This window comes from Xiphophorus maculatus, chromosome 5 (genome assembly GCF_002775205.1).
Source record: "Xiphophorus maculatus strain JP 163 A chromosome 5, X_maculatus-5.0-male, whole genome shotgun sequence".
In the NCBI taxonomy this organism is placed as follows: Eukaryota; Metazoa; Chordata; class Actinopteri; order Cyprinodontiformes; family Poeciliidae; genus Xiphophorus; species Xiphophorus maculatus.
The window spans coordinates 8,849,226-8,870,787 of record NC_036447.1 but is presented as its reverse complement, the minus strand read 5'-3'; the positions used below and the strand labels follow the sequence as shown (position 1 = coordinate 8,870,787).

Below are 21,562 nucleotides of genomic sequence, written 5' to 3'. Positions count from 1 at the left end.
GGGTTTGAGAAGAAACAAAAAAACACTATCAAAACATAAGCTTTGTATCCCTCTTTTAAACATGAACAAGCAGCTGCTCCACTCACTCAGATGCTGATTTTACATTTCAAGTAAAAAAATGCTGGGTTTTTTCTGTTTTTCTTGGCAGAGTAAAGAAGAAGTGATGGCAGTGAGGCTGAGGGAGGCCGACAGCATGGCTGTCATGGCTGAACTCAGACAGAAGATTGCTGAACTTGAGATACAGGTGTTCATATAAAAGTCTCACAAAATTGCCAGGATTGTTTTGGGTTTTTTTTTTTATCTGTGCTGATTTACAGATTATTTTGCCACAGACAGAGATTATCAAGCTAAGCTCAAGTATGTAACTGTTGTTGTAGAAAGAAGAAGGGCTGATCAAGGGGCAGCTGAACCACTCAGACTCCAGGCAGTACATCAGCCAGCTCCGGGACCAGATTGCTGAGCTGAAGAATGAGGTGAGAGTTTATTCATGCATGACCATGAATCTGCCAACAACATGGTTGATGAGATTTTTTTTTTTTTTAAACCTTTGCTTCTGGTGTTATTTTGTTCTTCTTTTAGAGCATTTAAATATGCATTAAGCCTGCAACACCCAGGGTTATTTTAGACAAATTTCAGGTGGTTTTTACCCAAAACTTGGGGACTGAAGCCTAATATTCAGTTTTGGACTTATGTCCAGCTCAGAGGTTCACAAAATACCATATCTTGAAACATCTTGGCCGAACCAGATCTCTTTAAAAGTCTCTGTGATTCACTTTTGGTGTCGTGGTTGTTTATTTATTTCAAAAGGGACAAAGCACATCACATACTATTCCAGAGTTTATTTTTAATCTGTAGTCCATTGAGGTACAATCAACATAAATACAATGTATTACAGTGCAATATAGATGACTTAACAAGCTTCTGCCACAAAAAGAGAATAATAATAATGAGTAAAAAGCATTTTCTTCCTAAAAGGAACATATCAAGTTACAGGTTTAAACTTAATATAAAGCCAGATAGTACAAACGTTCACCACAATACGTAAAAAAACCAAAACTGAATAAAAATAAGAATCACATGATCAGTGCCTGCATATTTGATTACATAGGAGCCATACTTTTTTCTTTCTTTTTTTTTTTTGTGGTAGAAAATTATTTAAAAGATGTTCTTACTCGTGAGTCTGAACGTATGAGTTTGATTAATCTGTGCCCGATTATTCAAAAAGAAAGTAAGTAAAATGTTTTTTGAAGTTTGTTTGGTTGATCATTACAATATCTAGAACAAGTGTACACACAGTCATTTTTGTGCAACACTTGTAATGTCAATAAAACCACGTTAATACAAAACTACTTGGTCATGCAAATATCCTGTTTAGACTGAATAAACTTGCGCTAAAAATTAAGTACACCCCGTTAAATTCTTGAATTCTGTGTGTTTTGTACAAATTGAGTGTTTTGAGGTGTCTGGTTTTGTCACACTTCCATGTTGGCTCTATGTTTGCTTATTTATTAACAGCATGATCTGTGGTGTGTGGTTTTTTTTTATATGCATCAGATTAGAGCAAAGTTAAAACGCAGCAAAGACAAGATTGTTGCCACTTTGAAACTCTACATTTGAAAGTCTTTCTATTTTCCATGACTTTAAGTCATTCTGAAAGCGATTTCAATATTCAGTTTGAAAGCATTATTCTCAAAATAAATCAACCAATAATATGTATTTAAGATATAAATGGGCTGCACAGTGGTGCAGTTGGTAGCACTGTTGCCTTTATTCGATTACTGACCCAGAGTCTTTCTGCATGGAGTTTGCATGTTCTCCCTGTGCATGCGTTGGTTCTCTCCGGGTTCTCCGGCTTCCTCCCACAGTCCAAAAACATGACTGTTAGGTTAACTGGTCTCTCTAAATTCTCCCTAGGTGTGAGTGTGTGTGTGAATGATTGTTTGTCTGTCTGTCTCTGTGTTGCCCTGTGACAGACTGGCGCCTTGTTCAGGGTGACCCCGCTTCTCGCCCGAAACGTTCAGTGGAGATAGACACCAGCACCTCTCCTAACCCCACTAGGGACAAAGGTATACAGAAAATGGCTGGATGAATAAAATATAATCTAATCATTAGGGCTGCTAAATGTGAAAATAGATTGATTTTGGTTGCATTTTTATGTGCAGAACGAAAAGAAACAGGAAATGTATTAGCATGTAAGTAAAAGTAAAAGATTGAGCAATGTTCACAAGTTAGTTTAGCCTAAAAGACAAATCTGATTAAGCTCATGCCTGTCACTATTTCCCCTAAATTCATACACAGTATTCACAATATTTTATGATAAAGTAAAGATCAACGCCAAGAAAAATCTTTCAAATGTTTTTTTCATGCACTGTTTCTTAACAAAGCTACTTTTAAGCTCCTGCTCTTTTGTTAAATATGTCTGATCAAACATGGCTAAATATTATGACAGCATTCTAGGCGCTTCTTTTCACTTGCATTGTAAAATAAGTCTCCATCCTGAGCAGAAGTTAGAAACTGGATCAGACTGAATTAAATCCAACCAGTCATTTTAAATGTTTCCCACCTAGATTGTATTGCTTAGTGTTTTAAAATTAGTAAAAATATAAACAAACCAGGTGATTTTAATTGATACTAATTAGACAAATGTCTTCCAAAACCTCACAGATTTAAGTTCAATCTGCTTCATTCACAGTTAATGTATGTGATGTGATTTAGAAAAAGTTAAAGATTTGAGTGAATAAAATGGTTTTTGAATATCTGGTGGAGAACATTTCGTCCATTCACACAACGTACTTGCATGCAAATAGCCTGCAGCTTTGCTAACCCCTCTGAACAATCTCGTCATCTGCACGCAGCTTCATATCAAGACACCACTTCCACCTCGACACGCAAACTCTTTTGAGCTTTTCTTGTAACAGCAGACCACTGATCCTCCCCAGCACCTGGGTTCTCATCATTCACTTCAGCGATCTTTAATGTTTAATGCTGGCTGAGGGTTTTCTTAAAAACCAAAACATTTCAATAATCCCACTGATGTACAGCTCACTCAGTCAGGTGGTGTCAAAATTAATGTTTTTTAAAACTGTGACGTGTTGAAGAGATAATTTCCAGCTCTGATTTGAGACTCAAACCTCCCACTCAGTATGAGTCTGGGTTTGTTCATTCAGAGAGTGGCTGTGCGTGACTACAACAGTTTGGTCGAACTTTGTAGTGAGATGGTTGCGTTGAGAGTGCCCTGCTCTTTACCGCTCCACTCCACGCTACGCTTTTCTCCTCCTCCCACAACTTTTTTTCATCAAAGTGTTGGTTTCTTATAAGAGAGACTGAAACTTGCGTGAGTACAGATGAGGAAGCAATGAAGCATTCAGAGAAATCTCAGTGTAGTGACGAAGAAATCGTCTTTGCATATACTCATTCTGGTAGTGCTGATACATACTGCCATCATCTTTGCACTCCAGCTGCTCAACTTGGTATTAATATCTCTAAAAAAAAAAAAATTGCCTAATACTTTAAACTAGTCCATTTTGTTTTTAGTTTGGCTGTCTGTCAAAGTGCAGTCAGGCAGAACATTTCCATTGGTTAACCACTGATTTACCCTCCCCCCTACAATGCAGCTTCTTTTAGTGTTTGATAGGGGGGAAACTAAAACCTCTGAGATTTGTCATGAGTCACTGTGGTACATGCAAGCTTAACATGCAGAAAGCATGCATGAATGTAAAGTCAGCCTCCAGTTTGGCTCTTTTTTTTTCAGACTAGAACAAACTATTTTCCTTCGTACGGGAAATGTTTTCAAAGCTCTGAGAGATTTGTTGAGTGTTTTAATTATTTGCAGTTTTTTTGTACATATATTATCCATAAAACAGATGTCTCTTGTGGTTGTTTTTGTTTCAAATCATCAAACCTTAATATCAAAGATAATCCCAAGTAAATACAAAAATATGTTTTCAAATGATGACTTTATTCATTACAGAAACACTATCAAACCTACCTGGCTCTGAGTGAAAAGGTGATTCCCCTCTAAAGCCTTATAGCTGACTGCGACACCGTTACTATGGCGACAAGTCTAGGTCAACCCTGGCTTGTCGCAGGGCGGTCAGACTCATTTTCATCTTAGGACGGTTGTTCCATAATGTATCGATAAAACCCATTAACAAACTGGTAAAATATTAATAAATAGCTGTCTGTGCATTCGGTAAGTTCTTCTTAAAATGAAATCATTTTGAACTGATCAGTCCCTCCAGGCTTTCATGATTGTTTTCGGGATTCTATTGCAATCAAAATCATTGATTTTTGTGGTGCTAACTTAAAAATATTTGAAATTTTGAGATATTTATGCTTATATATGACTGGAAATGTGACTTTTTGTTATTTGCGACATCAATAGCAAATCGTGAGACATACTGCCACCTGCAGGTAGGAATTAGCGTCACTTAAACTCAATGTTTTTGACCATTTCGCTAATTTATTCGCAATAAACTTGTGGAAAAATGTTGATTTTGAGTGAATTTCCGATTGATGTAATTTAGCAGTACTGTATACAGATACAAAACTGCTTTGATTTGATAAATTAATTCTTGAGCACACAGCTGAGATCTTGAAGGTTCTGGAGTCTGCAGGGGCCACATTAAAAGGGATGGCGGACCAGATTTGATAAATAAGATAATCATTTGAAAACCTAAATTTTCATTTCCTCTAGTAATCTTTGTCTCATATTTGAAAAAATGTGTTTAAGGATCAGAAAGATTTAAATGTGATAAAAGAGAAAAACAGAAGAAATCTGGAGGGCAAACACTTTTTGACATCAGTCAGATGAGAGTGATTAAGTGAGCGCTCTGATTTAGTCATACAACCCTTTTTAGTGTTATCTGGACAAAGTAAAGAAGTTTTTTTTTTTTCTTCACACCCAGTAACCCATTTTAAAAATTCCCAGCACCTAGCACATAATTTTATGACTTGACAAACACAAGAAGACCTTTAAACGTCTGTTTTAACCAAACATTTGTTTGTCCCAGCTGAGCTTTTCATCCTCATTTCAATACAAGTATTTTCTGATTCCAAGTCTCAGCATTTTTTACACCACAGATTAGCACACCACATGCCAAATGTAGTATAGAGTTAATATATCCACTGCTATGTGAGTGATTGACAATTCAGCACATTTATTAAATCACTAAGTCCCTCATTTATTCTTTCTGTTGCTGATTTCATAGAATGTTTCTGTCATTAAGTGATGTAAGGTGTTGCACAAAAACTGTCATACATCTGCTAGAGTTAAACACAGTGATGGCATGTGGTGCCATTTCAGTTTTGTTCTGTTTTTAAGCAGTTGCCCTAATAAAATATCCAACCTTGACTGAACCCTGGACAGATATTCTCTCTGGACACTCCTCACCTCAACCCATCAAATGTTTTTAATGGCATAAAAATGGTTTTTGATACATAACACTAGTGTCTTTTCACCTGGTCACCATACTATATAGAAAGCAAACGTGGCTAGCTGACTGGCTAGCTCAAACGACCCACATGCGCAAAAGAAGTACGTTGAAGCAGCGCATTGTTTATGCATGTAAAATGGATGGAGCCATTTATGGATGGATTTTAAAGCTTATTCAGCAATGAGAGCCAACAGTATTGTCACAAGATCGTGACAGCATGAAGAAGGCTAATTAAAAAAATGCACTACTGATATCTGACCTTCTGTGGAGCATTGACTGCCATTTTTGGTCAGAGCCATGAGTGGTGGGACTGTGATGTGACAAACTTTTTTCATAAATTCACAGCGGCTAGATTTTTCCGGTGCAGAATTATGATGCATGTCTGACTTTGATGCCAAAAGAGTCAGATAAGATGCGGCATGACCGTTCAGACTGCAGACACTTTGAAAGCAATCAGATGCGCATCCGAATTAGTACCATATATGCATGTGGCACAGATGGGTTTTTTTGGCGTGAAAAGTTCAGAATTGGACTGTTTGGACTGGCGTAGAAAAGTTGATATTAGTCGCATTTGTGGAAAAAAGTGAATTTGGGTTGCATTTGCCTGCATGTCTCACATCAATAACATAAAAGCCAGACAAAAAGCAACATGATTATCCAGACTGCAGACACTCTGGAAAGAATCAGATACATAACCGAATTAGTACCACATATGGAAGCGACACTGATCAGATCTTTTTGGGTGAAAAGATTGGAATTGGGCCATTCGGACTGTCATGAAACGGTCAGATATTAGTCACATTTTGGCAAAAAAAAGCACATTTGCCTGCTGTGTGAACATAACCTTAGAAATTTACATCCTAATCCGATCTTTGAAGTTTCCTCTAAAGTATGTTGCGTTCAGTGTATTTGACCATGTAGCATTCATTATTGTCACAGGAAATCCTGATGTTCGAACCCTAAGATAACTGGGATCATGTTGGGACCTTTTTGGTTTTTGAGAGGCACAATAGTGTCCGCATGGATGTACCAGATTTCTAGATACAATTGATTTGTAGAAAAGGAAGCCATCCGGGTCTGTCGAAGTAAAACCTTGATCCTCTGCTTTCAGGTCAGGCAGCTGCGAGGGCAGAAGGCGGCGCCGAGCTCCCGGATCGGCTGCGGCGGAGGAAGCACCAACTACCAGGACCTGCACTTGGCCAGCCCCACCTCCGCCGAGGGAGACTACCTTAGCTCAGACGAAGACCTCCTCAACAGCCCGCTACCCGCCACCGCCCTTTACCCCACGCTGTCCGACCCATGTCACCCGTCTACCCAGCTCGACAGCGAAGGCAGCACGGACAGCGAGGCAGAGGAACGGGTACAGACACATCCAGACCCGCAGCAGCTTTACAGCAACATGGTGTGTGCTGATGTGCTGGACAACTGAGACCTGGAAAGGCTCTAGTCGTTCCTTTGCATTTTTTCCACCCTAAGGAAAATCTAGGGGCAACTCTTACTGTTGATTTTCTTAATCAGTCCGATCCTCTTTGGCTTTCCCAGTGTTTACCGTTCGTGTGACGCAGACATGGTGGCACTGAATGACCGTCTTCTGTCCATCTCCTCCTGTCGTCTCTGTTCCTGAGCGTCTCAACATCACCAAAAAGTCTTATCCAGTGTTCCTTCAAGAAATGACGACGTAAGGCCGCTCTCCATATCCGTGTGCCAGAAACTGCATATCCTTCGAAACATAATCACCCAACATGCATACAGAGAGGACTGACTGCATCACAACTGCTGCTGCTCGCTGCTCAAGATGTGTGACCACAAGGTGGGGAAAGATGGGAAACCACATTTCCTGAGTCTCTACGAATGGAGATTTTCTCCCATAACACACTGTATACCCTAACTTCTCCTTCCTGGTTGGCTCAGAGTTAAAAACAGCATCATAATCACTTTTCTCCCTCAGAAGATCCATCCATCCTTTCCGATTTCTGTGGAAACATTTTTTTTTCCCCCCCCAACAATATGAAGGTTGCTGTAGAGGAACATACACACGCCGTTCGGTTACATAACAAGATGGTTTTCCAAATAATTCATATTGAATACTTGTCTTGTCTGTGTGTAGCTTGCAGTTGCCAAGAAGCAAGCATGTTAATGCAACAGTTCATCTTTAAACTGTTTCAAAACAGCCTGCAGAAAAGGCAGAAAGTCAAAGTTGCCAAATCGTTTTCTTTTTTTTTCATTATTATTTATATGTTTTAACTTATTTTGGTATGTTTCTTTCTTATTATTTTTTTATATATCTGTATAAACTTTAGTCATTATAGGGATACCAATAGAGGCCAAACTTTACACCGTCCTTTGTGCCAACCTGTCATTTCTTGTGGGTTTACTGTGACACTGTTTCAGAGACAGAAAGATGTGCTGCTATGATTTTGGATTTATCCTCTTTTGTTTTTTTATTTTAGTTGTTTTAGATCACTGCTTTACTGAAAACATGTCACTTTTTCTTATGTGCCACAGTCTAAAGTTGGGAGTTGCTTTACAAAAGGAGAAACAAAAACAATTAACCGTTTTCTTTACACTAAGCACTCATAAGTTTGGTCTTTATTTCGCTGTCTTTTGACATTTAGCTTAACATGGAGAGTTAATGTTTGCTTTCTCTGAAACTAAGGGCATATCATGTTTAACAGTAAACACTGAAACACTGTGCAACATTGAGTACAAAAGCATTAATGAGAGGAAAATATAAACTTAGCTGCATTATTCATCTGACAATTTCTGACAGATCTTTTAGAATTAGCTATCACAAAAAACCCAATTAAAGTTTTTGAGTTTAACGTCTTAGAGGAAGAATTTTCTCTAACAGTGCCACAGTGTTTTAGTTAATCCTAACCACTTCAGTGTTCCTGGTGAATAGATTTGATTGCTTTTTGAACGAGACAAGCTTGTTTCTTCATTTGGGGTTGCCAAACGTCACTTAAAATATGAATTTCATACCTAAAAAAAGCGTTCTGCACAAATTGGATGCGGTCCATAATTGGTTTGATATTTTTAAAGTCTGTGCAAATCTGTTCACTGATCATAATCACATCGGTAAACCATTGATACTTCCTATTTCGATCAGTTTCTTTTTATTTGTGTTTCTCAGTAATCCAAACAGCAAAACCATCAGTCACTGGTCGTAAGTCTCTCGTCATCTACGACTGATCAGGTTTGCAGAACATTGTCTGAAATTATTCTTTATTTCAACTATATGCCTTGATTTTTTTTTCAGTCTAGCCAGTAGAGGATAATTCATTAATAATGTATCCCTTTAAAACAAGCAAAAGCCTTTTTTGATCTATAGAAAACATATAAAATATAACAGATAGCATTTAATTTGGTCGAACATCGAGCCCTACAACATGTCTGAAATATGTGTTGGTTTAGATGCATTCTTGTTATGAATAGTGCATGTATACGAGGACCAAAGGTGTGAAACTCGCAGTATTCTGTTTCATCAAGATATTGTACATTACACAGTCCTGTTTTAGTTTTATTTTTCTGTCATATTTAAGAATTTACCAACCATCTGGGAATTAATTGGTACGCAAGAGAAACAAAACATTGAAATGTACCAGTGAGAGAGACAGATTAGTTTATGCAGTATTCTCTGTTTGTAGTTGTTAAAAGCTGGCAACCCTGTCTGATTTGTTTCACCATCAATTAGCTTTGCATTATCAGTAATTCTGCTCAACTGGAGTAAAACGTTTACTTTTATTGGTAAAAGTTTATTTACCAATATCACATTTCGACAGGTCAAAATGTCTGCCACTTTATTTTGCGAGGATGTTAACCAAACTTCTTTGAAAATGGAAAGTGTGACTGAAAAATATTTTCCATATCAAACATAGTGTTGTTTTGTTTAAACACACAGTATTAGCTACGGTGTAATTCAGATATTTAAAGCTATATCACGGTTGGTCAGGTCTTGAGTAGTTTGAAAAGTGAATATGTTATCAAATAGGGTGTTTTCATATAAAGCAGCCATGTTTGCTTTTTTGCACTACAAAGAAAGATTGAGGGGAAAAAAAGTTAGAAGAAGATGAGTAATTTTTGGAAATGCATATAAATTATTTCTCATTATTTTCATCTACAGAAACAGATTTAATGGGTGAATGGTTTATGTCCAACACTTCTTCAGGTGCTTTACTTCACTTCATTGTCAAATTTAAAATTAAGTTAATATCAGGAAATCGATCCTAATCCTTGTAGTTTATTCTGTCTCTTTAAGGGCATCCAGTTCAAACGCTTGTTTTCCTCTGAACAATTTTGTTGAAGAAGCATTGAAACTTTTAAAATAAGCTTCACAGCCACACCTTTGATCAACTTAAGTTGTACTGTTACTTAAGTTTCTTCATTTTCCAGCATGTTTGCAACACTTTGGTAAAGAATTCCTCCCCCGTAACGTTTCTTTACGTTGTCCAAATGAAACCATGACAAAATGCAGCCTCGATGCCATCTCCTGCGAAATAAGGAAACTGGGTCCTCCAGCACTGGCCATCAGAGCTGCAAAGAGGATGTTGGCTTCCCCACCACACTGTTGCAAATAACAGCCTTTTGGTGTCAACAGCTGGATGTAGCAACTGAAATCTCGACACTGGAATTGGTATCGAGATTTTGGATACTGTCGGGCAAAAAAGAAATAAATAAATGAAATGTATAGGCCTCTATATGGGGTCAATCATATTAATAATACAATAGGTAACGAGTGCACCCCTGTGCAACAGCTGGCTAAAGATGCTAAAGGGCAATTTTGCTCTTTTTGTTTTGGACTGTTGGTTCAAAACCTGAATGCTCAAACCTGAACCTCATAATTAACCTTTAAAGTTGATTTCAAAAGGAGTTAAAGGGGTAAGAATGAATAAATTAATCAAATATTGAACTTACGGGGAAATTACTCTGAGAGGAAACGAAATAATCAGTTCCTGACACACATCCAACATCGGTGAACTGCTCCTCAGTGATGGTGCTCTGTTCTCACCACAGTCTCAACCCAACTAGATCAACTGTGATTACTTTTTTATCATTTGTAAATTAGTTTCAATATGGTAGCATTAACCTTCAGTGTCATAATCACTACTTTGACTTGTTAGCAGTACTACAGTATGTGAGAAAATGATCAAACGTGCCATAAAAGTTAGGAGATTATTGCATTATATTACCGTTTTTGTCTTGAGTTTGAAGCTGTTTTACATGGGACACACTGTGTTACTCCAGTTTATCACCCTGGATTAGTCAACAAAAAGAAAAGTTTTTCTTTCAGATCGCCTGATCTGGGATTCCTCTCATCCCTGTACTGTATGTGACTGCTGTTTCATACCCACAGCATCCAGCCTCTCATGCAGTTCAACTCATGTTGTCAGACATATTATTATTATTATTATTATTATATGACAGTAAAATGGTATAGATTTCAGTATGATGGGGATAAATACATTTCAGTGTCCTGTATCCTATGAATGATGCAAAATAAACTTTGACATTGCACCTTTGCACAGGTCTGATTTTATTGTTGTCTGACATTCAGTAAATAATCCTTACATTATGTCCGCGTATAAACGTTCAGATGTAGCTTTGGTGTTTCACAAGGAAGAAATGTGTGCAGCAAATACCACCTCCAAACCCTGCAGCTCTTGTAAAGACAATTGGGCTGAATTTAATGTATTATACTTACTTTCTGAACAGTTCATTATCACAAATCTTACAGAATCAGACAAATATACTACCACATGTTTAAAGATATTTATATTAAACATTGCATTTTCCTACTGTTCTAAGGTTTTAGTAAAAATAGTGCATTGCAAAATGATCCAAGCATAAGTTTAATAATCTAATCGGAGCAATTATTAAAATTGCTCCAATCCTGCAGATCTGTTTAAACTGAGATTAAAATTATGCACAGACGATAAGTACTGTTTTATTTAGTTGTCTCAGAGTAAGGAAGGCATTAAAAAATAATCTAAACCATGATTTCAGAGTTTTAGCTGTAATATTTCGTTAAAAACTGTGTATAAAAATCATTTATACACAGCTTTTGTTAATATATATCATAAATTGCCAGTAAAATACATAATTTGTGGTTGTTACATGAGTGGAGTGAAAAAGTTTGATGTTTAGGTCAACTTTATAACTTGATGCTCAAATCAAGTTTGTATCGTTTAAAATTTCTTTTTGATTAAATCCAATTAATGATGTTTTGAAAAAAAAAACAATTTTGGTTTTGTCAGGATTATTGTTTTTTTTACGATTATGTTGACTATTTGTTGAATGAGAGCATCAATAAATATTATAGATTTGAAAAGTGTGATAAGATGTAATTGCTGTGTGCAGTTTAGTGCTACAAATCATACATCTTTGTGACTTAAATTACAAATAGTTATCTTCTTCAAAAGCAGTATTTGTGTTTGTGCACTTTAAAACATCTGTAGTTGGTTTAACTTGAAAATGAAAGTCCACCTGCTGCCTTGAAAATGCAATTTAAGTCGACATGAAAATGGTTTTGGTTTTAACTCAGAAATTAAAGTTCATGAAGTTGATTTAACAACAAGAGACAAGTTGTCTAAATATTGTTTTTTAACTTCATTAATCTTGAATTGTGAGTTTTAACTTAAAGCTGCAATTTAAACCAAATAATTATTTCACAATATACAAAAAAAAAAACTGCCCTCACCCGGTTAAAGAGCCACATTTCTCTATTATTTTACTCACAATATCAAGTTAAAATAACAACTTATTTTACTTTAGAATTATTTTTATTTTTGTTTCAAATTGCATGAACAAAATTGATCTGATAATGAATTTTATTAAACATCACAATGAATTCAGCTCAGAAACATTTAGTGTGAACAGGACATTATCCTCAAGCTTTAAAATAAACATTTGCCTTAATAAAACACAAGAGTCAGATCAATGTAACGCTCTTCCACCTCAGGATACAGAAACAAGCCGCTGAGCATTCTGGGAAATAGTTCCCACTCCTGTCTTTTTCTTCTTTGAGTTTTTTAAAGTGCTAACCTAAAAACTCTAGTTTATTCAACTCTTGGAGGTTTGACAAAATTAATAAAACGTTAACGCAACTTACTGCTGTGAGATTATCTTTCATAAACTCACATTTAGGTTAAACATCTAAAACTGGATAAATTTATTTGACTTAAAGAGTAGAAGATAGTCGACACAACTAAATGCGGCTCAGGTGTTTTTCAGTGTAGTGCTACAATTGCTGTGTCATGGCGTCACAGCCATGCAGTTATGCAGTTACCTAAAAAGAAGTTCATTTTCCTGCCTTCAACTTTAACATTATCACAAAGGTACCAAAATATATCCTGGTAAAACATTAAGTCCAGGTTTTAACGTCTCATGTTTGTTCTGTGGAAAATGATAAATAAAGTCTTTCATTAGATGATGTTTAACTCTCTGCTTTCGATTTGGAGTGATACATATGTAGAAAATGTGTTTTTTATTTACTCGTACAATGACTGTGAGTATATTTACTACGTCATCAAACCAAAGTTTTCCACTGACTTACGAGTCAAGAATGAATCACTGTTTATTAGACGTTTGCATTTCACACGCAAATCTGGTAATAAATTTAGAAATTCTCGCCACAGTTCGCTTCAGCTTAGTTTCACCAGAAACCAAAAACACGATGATTATTATTATTGAATTAGAGGGGGAAAAAAATGGAGTCCAAATAAACATGACTTTGCGGCCTTTCTGTTCCCCTGGTTTTCATTCAATACATCAGAAGGAGATTGTTGTTGCATTAACCTTCTTCTTTTAAACCCGACCTCAATGGTCTCTGTTGAAACACAACCGTGTCAACACAACGTGTCGACACTTTCTGCAGAATTTCCAACGCAGTCTGCTTCCTCTTAATCAGATTTATTTAATTCCTCCCTCGTCGAGCCTTCTGTCGTGGGTGGTTTTGCTCCCCACTGCAACCTTCCTGTGATTCCTGCACATTTGGGTTTATTTTTAAACAGAGCCGGGTCGTTTTTGGTGCTGCTGCCTCGAGCGTGCAGCGCTTCAGTTTGTGTGTGAGGAAGCTTTGTGGTGTGGGTTCAAAGGTTTCAGCGCCGAAGCACTTCCTCGTCCTCTGTTGCTCACATCACTCCGACCTAGAGAGATCAGCCTGTGAGCGCGCTGACCATGTGTCCCTTCTAGCTTCATGTGAGCCTCCAGTCTGTCAGACGGCGACAGCAGGAAGTCTCTGGGATGCTGAGGAGCTCTGGAGGAATGTAAAAATCTGGTGAGTGTTTGCACTTTTTATTTTTGTTTCATTCTAACCACTTGTACACATCTGCTCATATACAAACACTTTCCTACATGTGTAATCTGAAAAACTACACAAAACTAATGAACTCCTCGTTTGGTTTCATATTGAATACTGGAGACTCACTCCTATAGTTAAAGATTTGAGGATTCCCAGGAAAGTTTCTCCACGTTTAGCATCACATTTTTATATTCCTCTAATTCTAAAATGATTAACAATTTGCTAGAATGACTCTTTGTTCATCTTTGGTCATTTCTGAGACAAAATCTTGATCGCAGCGAACTGGGTTGTATTAGAAAGCTTCCGGCACACGGAGCACTTCACCAGCAGCAGCATAAATCACTGCCTTCAAATGTAAACGTCTCCTGCAACTCATTGATGAAGAGAAAACCTGATCAGAAATGAAGTTCAATGACCTTCAAGAATTGAGTTTTTACTTCTTTTGTTTGCACAAGAAACCCCTTTAAGATGTAACACACACACACACACACAGGTCAAAGGTTAAACATCTGCTCCTTTTGATGTACTTTATGTTAAGTAAAAGTAGGATTTCTGTCTTTTCTAGGCTTTTAACACTTTACTGATGTGATTTTAAAGTCACCTAAGCTAAATTCAAGTGTAAAAATGCTCTTCCACTTCATTCATTTTACACAGAGATGAAACCAAAATAGAAATGTTTCAGAAAAATGAATTACATCCCAAAACGAGCAAATAAGCACAAAATACATGAGTCAGGAACTTAAAGGGGGGATTGTTTAGCTAAGATTTTCAGACACTCTGGAGTAAAAATATTCCAGTTTTCATTGTTAAACACATCGATTATTGCAGTTAGAGTAATGTTATCTGTAACATTTGTAGTTTTTTACGCCAGCTGAGCAGCAGTGTGCAGCAGAAGGTGGTGGAGGTTTAGCAGGGTGTTACTTTGTTCTCCATAGAGTCGAAGAAGGAGACCATTTATTGTTTGTTAAATTAACCTTTTGGTTTAATATAAGACACACAAAGCAGACAGTTTTCATGATTTCCGACAGTTTTTGCTCTGACCCAACAAGTCTCTAGTTGTAAACGATGTCCTTCTTCACAAAAATGCATATATAAACATTAACTACTGAGCATTTATTTAAAATCTGAAATGTTTGTTCCAGATTATTTTTAAAAAAGTTTTTCTAATCTCGTAGTTCTTGTCTGTGTGGACTGAAAGTGAATCCATTTGCAGGAAACCCGTGTTCATGGTTGGAAAGCATTTCTGTTCATCTAAAACCAAAAATCTACGTCTTAAGATTCAATGTTTTTATTCAGTAAACTGTCACAAACATTCATTTTGGAAATGTACAAACTAAGTTATTTACGCTACGATTTGCGGCACTAGTGGCTTTTATTTTAATGTTATTGAACAGGAAAGAGGAAGAGGAGGAAGACATGCGGGCCGAGGACACAATTGACAACCTCAGTGCATGATGTCCTGCCCCACTTTGGATATATTCATTACATATTTTGCTGTCAGTACATCTTTGACCACACAGAATGACATTCTTTCACAAAATACTTCAATTAGTTACTTAAACCTCCTAAATTCAACTTAAATTTGCTGCTATAAAACATGGCAACCATGGTCCAAAACCGTCTGGTTTCTTTCAGCAGTATTGTGAACTACAATACTGCGCTCCTTTAAATGTGTCAAGTGCACACACTGAGTCATGAGACGTGTTGCATTCAAGTGATAATGGTGCTCTTCTCAGAGCTGTTGGGTGCAAATTTAAACCTCAGTGTTAGATTCAGTATCAGATGGTTCCTTCCCTGGTCATTAAACAGTTTTGCTTTGGGTTTTTTTATTATTATTATTATTTTTCAAGTCTGAGAAAGTAGTGAACCGTTATTTATCAATCCTTTGTTATCAACCCTTGTAGAAAAGAAAGCAGTGGTGGCATCCAGGAGGGCAGAGAGGAGAGCAATGGCCGCTAATCTCAGTGCCCAGCCGTCACCTGCCCTCTGATGGAGGAAGACATTTTTAATGCGTTGTAGCATTTACTTACTTAATTATCTAGTTAGTTATGCCTATGTCCATTTATTTATCTTTTATAGTATGCTGCTTTGACTCATCATATTCTCCTCTTATAAATGACGCTGCATTAAAGGCCTGATGAAAATTAAGTACGACTTTCGATTTTGGTTTCTCATCACCGGCCCACAGATGGCCCGCCCTTTTAAAAACCTTCTGCATGAACTCCTGCACAAAACTACATTTTGACAGCTTAGCAGCAAGTACAGATAGGAAGAGACCACTGTTAAACATTCAGTCTTTCCAGGTGTATTTTAAAGTTAAACTAGTTGATTTATTTGTTATATTTATGCTTCGTGGAGTATTGAGGATAAAGCACCTAATTATCACCCAAAACATGTAAATTAAATTCACAGGATACGGTTAACTTACTGGGAACCAGAAACTGAAATCTACCATGTCATTGTCTCGTTTAATCCTGTAACTCCGTGACTGTTTTTCCGTAAATATGAGGTTCAGATATAAACCAGAGAAAGAATGTAGTTCTGCTGCCCCCTTCTGGACAGTAAGAGTATTTTGCGTAATATTTGTTTCTGGTTCCACTGTTTGGGTTTTTTGCCGTGTTACTGAGAGCAAGGCAAAAAGCCTAATCTAAACCATTTCTAATAATAACTTTCACATGCTTTGTCAAATTTTCTGAAGCTAAATTTAACTGCGTCATCTCTTTCTCTTTTTTTTTCTTGCTGTATCTTACTTAGAATCAGCTGAGTGATGCCTCGGTCTTTTCTGGTGAAGCGCGGAGGGCTGCACCACCTTCGGGTCGCAGTGAGGAGCCCCAGTCCCGGTTCCACCCCGGTAGTGTTCGGCAAGCTAGAGAAAAACGTGGAGTCCTGGGACGCGTCCCTGGGGTACTCCGCAGCCAAAGAGCCAGATGAAAAGCAAGCGTCTATTCTAACTTCACAGGCCGATATTTATGTTTCCAGTTGCGCCGATGCAAACATGCAACTTCAGCAATTCAGTCCAAAATCTAGCGGTAGGTGACATATTCCTTCATAAGTCAACTTCGTTTAAATTTCCAAACCTTCTTCATGCACCTCTGCTTTGTATAGAGCATGTGTGTTAGGATGAAAGGAGTAAAATTCGTGTTAGTGTAACATGTTCTATGCTTAAATTGCTGGAAATTCAGATTTAATGTGATGTAAAGTCTTTGAGTGTCTCCAAGGGGTTTTAAGCAGTTATTATCTGATTTAATCTGAAAACCAAATAGATTTGGCTCATTCATCTCAAACTTGATGAATCAAGTTATAGAAATAAAAGACTTGAAACTTTAATTGTACAGATGTTTTTACTGCAAAAACACAATATTTTTACCAAGTTTTTTGGTCTAGTTTCTAGTTTCAAGATCAAAAATACATGTTTGAATATCTCAGTACACTTGAAATAAGACAAACTAACTTACAAGTAACTTTTCTTAAAGATATATGAGCTTAAGTAATTTATTCTTTAATATTGATGAAAAAGTAGTAGTTGCACTGACAGATTATTTCACGCCACACATGCAGTATTTAGATTGAGAGCATACAAGTGTTGAAAAAGTTTTCAAATTTGATCGTCGGAGGTTTCATTTTTATAGGTTTATGACGATGTGATTTTTTTTTTTTTAATACCCTGCATTTCTTTTCTATAGAGTGTGCCTTTATCAAAGAGGAGAAAGGGGGCGCTGTCTCTCCCGCAACAGGAGCATGGCTGAGTTCTGCCGTGAGCTCAGATTATCCAGACAAACTGTCAGTGGACCTGGGACATCTGACTCTGCCACAGCACATCGAGAGGGAGGCGAGGAACAGCAGCTGCTCCAGGATCAGTGTACTGAGACACGAGTGTCTGCTCTGTGGCAAAGTATGTCAACATTTCAAACTATTCACAATTTGAATGTTTTTGCGCTTCCATTTGAGTCTCTACTGCGACTAAACAAACCCCAAAAAATAAAACCCATATAGCTGATTTTTAGGATTAAGTTAATGTTCTTTTGGGATCTGGAAAATGAGCTAGCAGCCCAGGCAAAGCCCGTTACCAAGCAACCCCAGAGAAGCCCAGCCCGTTACCTAGCAACCCAAGGAGAGCTCCTGCACAGTTGCTCAGCTGTATTTTTCTTGTATAACTGTGTATCTGTTTGCAGCCATTTTTATGTGAGTGTAAACACTGACTTCTGTGACCATTTTGAATTTAAAATGACAAGGGATCCTAAAACAGTTACTTTTGAAAGGAGATCAAAATACGCGCAACTGAGCCGACTAAAATACCATTATCTGAGAATGATTTTGTTTTAAAGAAAATGTAGTGAACATGTTTTGTGTGCTCTTACCTGTTCTAGAAAGCATAATAAGTCGCCTTTAAGAGCTGAAAGACTTTTGCACCAAGAACTCTCAATATTTGTAGATTTTTTAAATATTTGCAAACACTTTCTAATGTTTAACCAGACTCCCTGACTAGTCTAGTCATTCATCTCTTTTCTGCAGATATTTTCATCTCTGTCAAGCCTGAAGACACATATATGTAAAAGTCATGGAAACAAAGCTACCCACTTCAAGGCCAGCAGGGCTGATAATAAGAAGTCTTCACACAGGGGCAAGGTCAGAGCCACAGATGCTTTACAGATCCTTTATATTCAGAAAGCAGCACTGAATGTTGTATTTTAACGACTCTTACTTCCACGTTTCAGGAGAAGACCTTCGGCTGTGAAGTGTGTGGGAAAGTTTTCAAGCGCTCCTCCACCCTCTCCACTCACCTGCTCATACATTCGGACACGCGGCCCTACCCCTGTCAGTACTGCGGCAAGAGATTCCACCAGAAGTCGGACATGAAGAAACACACATTCATTCACACAGGCAGGTTTATGCTAGCCGCTAGCATTGTTGACACGAAGATGCTGAGTTGAGCTTCTGATAGTTACTGAAACTTAATGTTGTACACTGCAGCTGTGACACACCAATACTGTAATGAGATGCAAACTGGTGTTTAACACAATGTATAAAAATGTTCCACAGTTCTATAAGCTGCTGCGCTTTTTATATATTTTTATATACAGGTCTGGAAAAAATTAAGAGACCACTTAGAATGATCGGTTTCTCTTATTTTACTTTTTATAGGTATATGTTTGAGTGAAATGAACATTGTTCTTTTATTCTATGAACTACTGACAACATGTCTCTGAAATTCCAAGCAAATATTTTGCATTTATTAGCAGAAAATGAGAAATGGTCGAAATAACAAAAAAGATGCAGTGCTTTCAGACAAAGAAAACAACTTCATATTCATTTAGAAACAATAATCTAATATTTTAACTCAGGAGGAGTTCATAAATCAATATTTGGTGGAATAACCAGGAGGTTTTCAGTCAGTGCAGTGGGCTCTTAGTTTTTTCCAGAGCTGTAGTTTAGCTGCTACCCAGTAGGGGGCGCATGCTGCTCGTAGAGAGAGCGATTCCTGTCTGCATGCTGAGTTTAGCTGCACAACTCCTGATTTAATTACAACAATTTGAAAAGGTTTTAATCTTGGCAACAGAAAAAGGACTCTTTACTCTTTACATAAAAAAGTATTTTTTGAGTAAAAGTAGGATTTTCTTTTCATTTTATCTTACTATAGAAGACGAAAACGACAGTATAAGTCTATTGGTGCGTCTTTCTATCAGTAGTTTTTTATATTTATTTCTTCATGAGACTGTCCTGGGAAAACAGTGTCTTCAGTCAGAGGCTTCTTTAAATTCACTGTAACACAGACACCTACAAGAGATCTTTCCTGCCAACATCCATTACTATCTACAGTAACTCTTAATTTAAATTAATATGAGTTGCAACAACATTTAATTTCCCTTTGGGATCAATAAAGTATTTTTGAATTTGAATCAGTAGCATTTTAATCATTAATATCATGTAGAAATGAAATAGAGGAATGACATCACGTGCAATTCAACCCTTCAGAAACTCTTAAACCTTGACCTGTTGGCCTTTTGCAGGGGAGAAGCCTCATGTTTGCCAGATATGCGGCAAAGCATTCAGCCAGAGCTCCAACCTCATCACGCACAGCCGAAAGCACAGGGACGACCGGCCCTACCGCTGCACTCTCTGCCACTACAGCTTCCAGCACAAAGTGGACCTGCGGCAGCACCAGGAGCACCACTGCACCTACCGCTGACCTCTGACCTTTCTCCTTCATCTCAGAAAACACTTTGAGGACAGAAATCCCCTCCATCTGCTATTCTGTTGATCGGGTCTCGTGTATCTACAGACTTCGCTCAGCTGCAGTACACCTCGTGTGTCTTTTGTGGCCTAAGACATCCATTCATATGAAAAGACAGACTGCTGCAGCTTCGGATGGAATTTACATGTTTAGCTACTGCTGCGCTCTGCACTAAGCCTTTCAAAAATAAACATTTTCTTAATCGATTTCTGAGATCTGAATATATTTGCAGGGATGTTTCTCATGTTTATTTACTGCACCAGGAGAAGGCAAAAAAAAGGTGGAAAGTTTCAAAACTTCTTAGCGTATCATTAGCTTATTTTTATTTAATTGTGTTGTACAAGAGGAATGTTTCTGGCTATGGGATTTGCAACCTTTAAGACTCACAGAAAGGTATTTATTTTACCATTTTCAAATAAGTCTAATTTGTATGAAGCTATAAGAAATACTTTTATTTGTACTACAAAAGCTCTGAATACAGATTTTATTTTTTTTTAACTGTCGTCTGCGTCCTGAACACCTTTTTTCAGATGAAAACTTTGTCACTTATGTGGTTTGTTGAAAACGTTAAATATTTACTCTTCTGAAGGCAATTAGTTTATTCTATTTAGTGTTACCAGAATAAATGTGTTCACAGATTTGCATTTCTGAAAACCTGAAAAGTGATGTATTATTTTCCTTTCATTTCAAAATCATGCTGTACTTTGTGTTTGTCGGATAAAAAGTCAACAAATGGAATGAATTTTGAGTTTGGGCAAACTCCACTTCTAGTCCTTCCCCATGTTAAACAGTAGCTCTAACTCATAAAACAACATTTTATCAAATTAAAACCAGACTTCGTTCCCCCAAAGTACAACTGGTCTTGATTAGGTAAGTTTTATGGAAATAATTTTGGTGTTATGTGTACTCTGTCTTATTCTAATGGTTTTCTGTTTCCATTTTTTTCTTCCTGCCTCAGTTAGATTCTCCCTGCTGCTCTTCATTTTGTTTATTGTACTCACCTGTTTCCCATGCCACAATCATGTCTCCACAGTATTTAAACTCCTTGGCTTCATTCTGTCAATCTTCTGTTCCTATCACCCTAATTTCTGAGTTTCCTCTGAGTTTTGTAAGTCCATCATTAAATTCACCATCAATCCATCTGCAACTTTCTCCTCAAAAGCCTCAAAACATGACATTAGATGGACTGAATGGGGTTTAAATCAGGCTAACAGTTCAGCCTAATTAGTGTAAGTTACCAGATGTTTCAATGAAGGCAGCATTAGTTATGTGATGTTACATTATCAGCGCTGCAAGGATAGCAGAGTACTACCTTCTGCATAAAAAGCCAATTTGCCACAGCTTCTTGGCTTTACATCTGAGTAGGAACGTAATAAACACTTAATGGATTTAACAAGCAAGCAAGAATATTAGACACTGGTCATACTCCACTTTAGTTTTTAACTTGTTGGACATTATTACCTCCCTAACGCCTGGGTGAACAAATGAAATTACCACGAACATGATTTTTCTCTAATTGGTACACAGTTATCTCACTGAACCTCTTTACCTCATTTACACTTGATTGCATGTGGGGTTCAGACCTGCAGGTTCTGG

General features: G+C 37.3%; 2 protein-coding genes across 4 annotated transcripts in view; both read left to right on the top strand.

Moving 5' to 3' along the window:
• Window positions 1-10,954, top strand: part of evi5l (ecotropic viral integration site 5 like) — a 42,766-nt gene extending 31,812 nt beyond the window's left edge. For 2 of the 3 annotated variants that reach the window (XM_023334133.1, XM_005797554.3), the window contains 3 exons: window positions 149-244; window positions 378-473; window positions 6,547-10,954. In XM_023334133.1, the coding sequence (XP_023189901.1) occupies window positions 149-244; window positions 378-473; window positions 6,547-6,864 (510 nt within the window). In that variant the 3' untranslated portion in view covers window positions 6,865-10,954. The remainder of the gene's footprint in view (window positions 1-148; window positions 245-377; window positions 474-6,546) is intronic. The other variant, XM_023334132.1, reaches the window with a different exon arrangement.
• A 2,425-nt stretch (window positions 10,955-13,379) lies between these two features.
• On the top strand, window positions 13,380-21,352 carry LOC102231406 (zinc finger protein Gfi-1b-like). Its single transcript, XM_014476154.2, has 6 exons — window positions 13,380-13,710; window positions 16,489-16,763; window positions 17,418-17,626; window positions 18,247-18,360; window positions 18,450-18,615; window positions 19,743-21,352. The coding sequence occupies exons 2-6, from the start codon at window positions 16,502-16,504 to the stop codon at window positions 19,919-19,921; spliced, it is 930 nt and encodes a 309-aa protein (XP_014331640.1). The 5' UTR covers window positions 13,380-13,710; window positions 16,489-16,501; the 3' UTR covers window positions 19,922-21,352.
• The last annotated feature ends 210 nt before the right edge of the window (window positions 21,353-21,562 follow it).

What these genes read in the sequence shown, in the direction of transcription:
- LOC102231406 (XM_014476154.2), top strand. Translation starts at nt 16,502, where the DNA reads ATGCCTCGGTCTTTTCTGGTGAAGCGCGGAGGGCTGCACCACCTTCGG. An exon ending in AGTGTCTGCTCTGTGGCAAA is followed by an intron (nt 17,627 to 18,246) that starts GTATGTCAACAT and finishes TCTTTTCTGCAG; the next exon opens with ATATTTTCATCTCTGTCAAG. An exon ending in AGTCTTCACACAGGGGCAAG is followed by an intron (nt 18,361 to 18,449) that starts GTCAGAGCCACA and finishes TCCACGTTTCAG; the next exon opens with GAGAAGACCTTCGGCTGTGA.